Source organism: Pangasianodon hypophthalmus, chromosome 18 (genome assembly GCF_027358585.1).
Source record: "Pangasianodon hypophthalmus isolate fPanHyp1 chromosome 18, fPanHyp1.pri, whole genome shotgun sequence".
Classification (NCBI taxonomy): Eukaryota; Metazoa; Chordata; class Actinopteri; order Siluriformes; family Pangasiidae; genus Pangasianodon; species Pangasianodon hypophthalmus.
Window position 1 is genome coordinate 9554025 of NC_069727.1, and position 7269 is coordinate 9561293.

Here is a 7269-nt window from a genome sequence, read left to right on the forward strand (position 1 = left end):
ACTGCGGGAAAAAAAAGAGCTTAAGCGTTCACAACCTGTATAATCCTCCTCCAAAAGGCAATGGGGAAAAGTGTCAGACGGTAGTGTGAGTGCCATTGCTCTCCGGTGACAAGTGGCCTGTTTTTACACCTTCCTTCTAAATAAGGAAGCGGCCTGGTCAGCCATATGACCAGCGTCCCAAATTGGGACGCTTGTACTCCCATCCAGAGCAGCCGCTACTGCTTGGGCGCTCATCACAACTTTCTCTGTGCTCCTCCCCCTCCTCCTCCCGATGGCGCGGAACAGTGCGTGAAGACAGAGTGATGTCGCACGTCAGGATGCTGGGGGCCTGGCAAGGTGTGATAGGTGTTCGGTGAGTGTGGGGCCACACACACACACACACACACACACTGAGCTGTCCGGCGTTGCCCCTAAAAGCAAAGAGGCGAAACATGCTAATCACTACTATCAGCACCACCACAGCCACCGCACGTCGCAGCGCGCTCTTACTCCGTCCCCCACTGACTCCGGGCTCGCGCTTCGCTCCTGAAACTCTGCTCCGTGACGCTAAAATAAGCTCGTGCAGCCATGCCGAAAGCAGGAAAACAGGAGGAGCGGTATTTTTAGCGCCGTGCGCTTCGCACCACGTGCCCCCGAGGTAAACCGGATGGCCATTGCGCGAAGGTCGCTTGTCAGTATGGTCCGCGAGGCCAGCGCGCGCTGGCCGCTCGCCGCTGTGCTCTTCCTGGGCTTGCTGACCGGGATCGGGCCGCCCAGCGCCAGCGCCACCAACGGGACTTGGCCCGAGCGCCGCTGGGAGAGCCTGCTGTCGCGCTCTGTGCTGGCCATCTCGGGCGAGAGGGCGGACACGAGCTGGGAGAGCGACTATTTGCTGGGCATCAAGCGCGTGCGACGGCTCTACTGCAACGTGGGCATCGGGTTTCACCTGCAGGTCCTCCCAGATGGCCGGATCAGCGGTGTGCACGACGAGACCCAGTACAGTGAGTTTGCGTGCGGAAATTCTGTAACGCAACACACATGCACATAAACACACGCGTGCGCGCACACACACACACACACACGCACACGTCCCGGACGCACAGCTTTCTCACTATATATATTCACATTTAGTGCATTTATTTACTGAAAAAAAAACAACAACAATATATCCGTTACTGTAAAGTATCCACATGACACGAATGCTTGCACGGATATAGATAGACTGCAACTTATTTTTACACAGACTCCTTCGGAAGTCGCGAATCCGCTGTGTCCTGTCCTGAGTGGACTTCTGGAAGACGCTAAGAGATTGCTTTAGATTGAGCTGAACGTGCTTTTTGCTGTTCGGAACAACGCGAGCGCGCGCGTCCCTGCACAGCGTCCCTGCACAGCCCCTGCGTGCTGCTGTTCTTGGTGCTGCAGGACTGATCTGAATTCTAACGCGATGTTGTGCTTTCTGCTCAGGTCTGATCGAGATTTCTGCGGTGGAGCGCGGGGTGGTGAGTCTGTACGGCGTGAAGAGCGAGCTGTTCGTCGCCATGAGCAGCAGGGGAAGACTGTACGGAACGGTAGGTTCCACTTCACCCTGCATCCTTAAAGGCAGTGTTTCTCAGTCCTCCTCCTCCTTCTGTCCCTGTGTGCTGCCCATCTTTTTTGTTACACTTCTTTAACACACAGTTCTTAGCCTCAAGGGCTTGTTGTCAGGTGTGAGAGCAGCAGGGATCACAACATTTGTGTTTTATTATTATATTTCTGTTCCCAAAGCGCAAAGATAATGTGAGAAGAAATCAGCAGACTTTATTCATTGTTGTCTCTCAAGGCTGAAGTAATGAAATATCAATGACTTCCAAATTATTTCATGGCATAATAATAGAAAATAATGACTCACTCAGATCCTATCTACACATTTTACTTATTTCAACCTAATAAATGGCTTGTTAATGGGCTGAAGAATTGTAGAAGCAAAATCACTGAAGTATACTTAAGTGCAAAGACTTGACATGTCTTGAAATTCTACCAAAACAAGTGATTCTATACATGATCAGTAATCCGTTGCTTATTATTTTTTATATTTTAATTGCTTTCATTTCCTCACAAGAACGAAAATCATTGGCTTTTTTTTAAAAGTGCCTAATAGTTAGCTCTTTCTATGTTTTGTAATCTGCAGGTGACTGGTTAGATTTGTTAATAGGTTAAATCTAGAACCTTTAGGGCTTTTCCCTTTGGGGGAACCCTTAAATGTTCCCTACAACCGAGTGTGTCCCTGTCAGAAAGGATTTCAAGCAGAGCCCTGTTAGGATCATGGATCAATATATTTAAATTAAGGGCAGAATTTCCACTTAGGTAAAATATGTAAGTTCAGCAAAAAAAAAAAAAAAAAAAAAAAAAGGTAAATAATGGCAGGTTTATGTTAAAGTCATTAAATAGAAATATGTACATCTACAAACTTAATTCATTGTAGTAACATGGATATTATATCAATATCTAAAAGCTACATCGAGCCATAATCACTTTTTAGAGTAAAGCTACAGTATGAACTCTTGCAGAAAGTATATAAGTTAGGTGAACCTACATGTGGCAATTAAATTAATCAATATCATAGCTAAAAACATTTACATTTACACATGCACTTACTATATATCAGATGTAAAATTATTAATGCATAAACATGCACAATTAATAAACTCACAAAAGTAACAACATTGTAAAAATATCCAGTGTTACAGTATTCCTATAAGTCCTTCTGGAAGGGTTGACTAATACTGTAAATATTAATTCAACACTGAGGCTATTGCTGTGAAGATCCTAGAAATCATGGAGTGGTCAAAGTAGAATCCAGTCTTTTAAATGCAAAAGTGTAAGAAGTGCAAAGACTGAAAAACTACTTCAGTATAGTACTTGCAAAGTCCTTGTCTCCATCACCCCTGTATCACCCCTGAATGTTTTTCACATCATCTGTTCGCCCTCATTATAGCCTTGTTGAAAGTTTCAACATCCTTTACATGATAGTCTCTCTTTGGTTGCGCAATTATATCCGGATCCCTTGTGACAAGCAAGTACACCATGACCAAGACAGCTCAGAGTTTCAAATGTCAGGTCAAAGGAAAACATATTAGAGCTCTGAACGTGAAATGAAATGACTAAAGCTGAATGGTAAATGGCTACTAAATAAATATTAAAAAAATATATTTTGAACAGCTGCTCTGGGATATGGTTTAAACCCCTTAAACCTAAACTCTGGACTTGTATATTATTCAGCAGCTATAATGAACCTTTTAGTGCAGACAGTGAAGCTAGGAAAGGTATGCAGTTAGGAGAGTGAGAAATCTGGACTTGTCAACAGGTCTTTTAGAGTTGAAGGTGCTAAATTAAATTGTTAAATTTCTTAATCTTTGTCGAGATGGTGCTCATAATCAGGCCTTCAACACTAGCTAGTTTTCTTTTTAAAGTATCTGAAAGTCAGCATATTGTAGAAGGTGAACATATCTGCATTCTGAACGCATTTGCCCAAAATGCCACAGCAACCTGATAATTTTAAGGTCATTATATAGCACAATCAAAAAGCATGCCAAGACACATATTAAAGATGAATTCGTTTCATTTTTATTGCTCATTTGTGAGTAAAAGTCTATAAATTTGTGTAGGGTGGAAAGTACTTGAAATATCCACAGGGTTTAATTGCCATTAAAAGAAACCATTAAAGTCTTGCTGCCATTTTTAACACCTTGCAGTAGCCTGAGAGTTTACAGCATTAGCTCAGTCACAAAATGTCCAAACCCAGGAATGGATTCTGCTTATTTAAACACTGTGTTGAGAAGACGTTGCTACGCTTTGCATTTTATTACCCACATATATACAGTATATTGTCATTTGGCTAATTATATATGAGTTATATATACTGTTCTTGTAATTTGTTTTATAGTCAAATATTTTGTTTATTTCTGTTACCTATAGTTGTCTTCACTTAAACTTACAGTTGACTGGATTTCATTGCTAGTTAGTGAATGCCTGTCCATGTTTACCAGAAGGCTAAATTGTGTAATGGTTAGTGTTCATTAACAATCATTCCCCTCTCCCTCACCCCTCTAAATTTGTCACACACCGTGACCTCCTGACATAAAACCCACTTACGATCCAACCTCATGTGTATATTTTAAACATGCAGAAAGACTTAATTTAGCTAGGTCACTAATCTAACATGTGGATAATTGTTCTCTTTGTGCCGCATTCAGAGTCAGCAGCTTAAGTTCAAGAGTTACATCAGTATTTCTGCATATTCAGATTCTGATTACACAGGTGCTTAACATAAAATTCTGGGAAGACCATTCTTATTACATATTATTAACATTACCTGCATGCAGTTCATGTTGTTGTTCAGAGCACTCAGAACGAGTTTTTAATTTGTGTCTAAACTGAGCTAACAGGAAAGCACTTTCCTTTAAGCTCTAAAAGCAGTCAGGGAATAGAAAATGTGGACTGGCAAAGCAGATTCCCCCAGTACGATGTAGCATAAAATCAAGAGACAAAAAAAACCCCATAGTTTAGATTGCTTTGCAGTAGACAAAGATTCAAATAAACATCTAATAGTAATTTTATACTATTTGAAGCATGTATTAAGGTCTGTTTGTTATGAATAGGACCTGGAAAGGATACTACTTGTGATAATCATGCTAGTGAAGCAATCACAGCAAAATTCTGGGTTTCAGCCACATTAATTGGCTGCCAGCTTAAAAATATAGCACTTGATGCAGCATATCCTATTCTTGCATAATGACATGGAAGTAGTGTTATATTTCGTACCAGCAGAAAGCAGCAGAAAGCATTAAGCTTAAGCAGGAATGCAGGAAACTTGTATTTTTTTTTTTTGCATTTCTTATACAAAATAAATCTATATTATGATATACCTACTGCTGCTACAGTACCAAATAGTTTACAGTTTACAGCCCATGTCCTGTGTATTTATTGTTCTGTTCTGTGTATTTATTGTCCTGCACTTGTCTCACACTGTTGTGTATTTGCACTTTATGTAGTCTTGTGTACTGCTATGTGTTGCACCATGGTCCTGGAGAAATGACATTTTGTTCTAAAGTATACAAGCTATATAGAGGAATGACATTTAAAAAAAAAACACTTGACTTGACCTTAGTGTGCAGATGCAGAAAAATTGAATGCACAAAATTGAGGTCATGAAATTGTAATGTGTGTGTACAATACACTTTTTCATGCTTTCATTAAGCTGTTTTGAGGTTTTAGAATAAAGCATTGTACCCATTTTGGCTAATTTGCACTCTTCTCTAAAGGAAACATGCCCATGGTTTAGTAGATCACCTGACCAAGCAGTCATCTGCTCTGGTTACAGGTCATTTCAAGTTGGCCTAAGAGGAGTTCCTAATTTAATTATTAGTTTTATGTGCGTGGCACATAATATACAATCCTCAAGATAAGTATTGTCTCTGAATAAGATTGTAAAAGATTCTTCCGATCTCCACAGTGCGCATCAAAGTGTGGGGTCAGTTTACAGGGACAATTCAGGAATTCATATGTATTTGAATTTCATGTCATGTTTGTTTGTGTATTTACATAGTACAAAATGTATTTTAGAGTGAAATATTGTGATTTAATTCTGCTCCTCAATCCATACCATACCGCACAAGAAAATTAGGCTTAAGCTGATAGATGGGAGACTTGCATTTTCCTTGGTAACAAGCTTACATCCTCTTACATGCCTGAGTAGAAGTGCATATTAATTTTGAAAAAGCATGGATAAAATGCCTGGAAAATCATAAACATGACATCATGGTAATACACGAAAAACTGCTATCAATTTACAGAACATGAGAAAAACGAGCTTACATCCACGTCATATTTTTTTGTGTACATTATGTAAATCAGTTGCAAATGTGAAATAAGCACCATTTATCTTGAACATGAGATACCTTTCATGTTGATTGCAACAAAATGTGATGAAAAATATGACAAAGTGTTTTTATTGCAAACATCTCAATCTCATGATTCAGTCAAGAAAAGAGTGATCATGAAGAGGTCAAATTGTATATTGTCCATGATTCTGATCTCATTTTGTCTCTTTTCTTTTCAGCCCACCTTTAAAGACGAGTGCAAGTTCAAGGAGACCTTGCTGCCAAATAACTATAATGCCTACGAGTCTTCCGTTTACAAGGGATTCTATATCGCTCTCAGCAAACATGGCAGAGTGAAGAGAGGCAACAAGGCCAGCACCTCCATGACAGTCACTCACTTCCTCCCTCGAATATGAGCAAGACTGGCAGAAGCGCTCTCGTTTTGCACATGTGGTTTGCTCTCCAACATGGGAGACTCGAAACGATGAATACGTACCCACCAAAAAGAGACTGCAAGAATACTACTCCGATAATATTTATTGTGACTTTATATATGTATATTTGGATAGCCAAAGGTTTTTTTTGATTTTTATGTATATGCCATTTTTGCTGCTTCTTCTTTTTTTACATTATTGCTTGTGGATATGGAGGCATTGCCAGTCTCCTCACCTTACTCGGGTGCTTAAAAGGACATAAGGAAATACTGGAACAGACAGAAGATTTCCTCTTCAGCTTTATACAGCAAAATGATTTTTTTTTTTTTGTTTAATTACCTCAGAGCCGCCAATGGGTTAAAGGGATTTACGGAGTTATGCAGAAAATTAATTACCCCCTTTTTTGTCTATGCCAAAGCAAGCTTGATAGTTTCATTTGTGCTGTCAGGTTATATATACTAACATATCTAGATTTTTTTTGTTTTGTTTTGTTTATTTTTTTCTCTAGTTCTCCTGCCATGGAAATGTGAGAGCACTTAAAGCAACACCGATCCCTTTTTTGCTGCATGATGAGCTGAGGTGCCTTGGCATTCCTCCATGCCGCCCCTTTAACATGCATTCTCCGAACGCCCCAGGGAGTCAGAAATAGGGCTGACATGTTAGCCAGGGCTCTGGCGGGACTCTCCCGCAAGGGTGGGGGGGTGGGGGGGTTGGGGTTGATCGCCGTGATCGGCTTGATTTCGCTTTTCTTTCACTAGAGAACTGGCCAGTCTATGGGCTGAGCGGAGTGAATGAGTGACTCAGAGTCACCGTTCACAATGTTAAAAAAACGTTGGTTCTCTCTTTAGTTTACTGTGTCATCTCTGAACTAGGTTTTAAAAATATGGTGCAACACTATCTTTTCCGGTGGCCAAGAGGTACTTTGCGCCTAATGTACCTTTTGCTTGTGCACTCTAGCTTCAGATGTTTTTTGCAAATATGTATTTTTTTAAGAAAAA

The 7269-nt window shown here is 40.4% G+C and overlaps 1 protein-coding gene across 1 annotated transcript; it reads left to right on the plus strand.

Annotated features, from left to right (window-relative positions):
- Positions 1–323: 323 nt before the first annotated feature.
- fgf6b (fibroblast growth factor 6b) lies at positions 324–6963 on the plus strand. Its single transcript, XM_026923406.3, has 3 exons — positions 324–980; positions 1444–1547; positions 6077–6963. The coding sequence occupies exons 1-3, from the start codon at positions 647–649 to the stop codon at positions 6251–6253; spliced, it is 615 nt and encodes a 204-aa protein (XP_026779207.1). The 5' UTR covers positions 324–646; the 3' UTR covers positions 6254–6963.
- The last annotated feature ends 306 nt before the right edge of the window (positions 6964–7269 follow it).

Bases quoted from the DNA above. Each gene is read 5' to 3' on its own strand.
- fgf6b (XM_026923406.3), top strand. From the start codon at position 647: ATGGCCATTGCGCGAAGGTCGCTTGTCAGTATGGTCCGCGAGGCCAGC. The intron at 981-1,443 runs GTGAGTTTGCGT...CTTTCTGCTCAG, and splicing joins GCACGACGAGACCCAGTACA to GTCTGATCGAGATTTCTGCG. The intron at 1,548-6,076 runs GTAGGTTCCACT...TTTTCTTTTCAG, and splicing joins GGGGAAGACTGTACGGAACG to CCCACCTTTAAAGACGAGTG.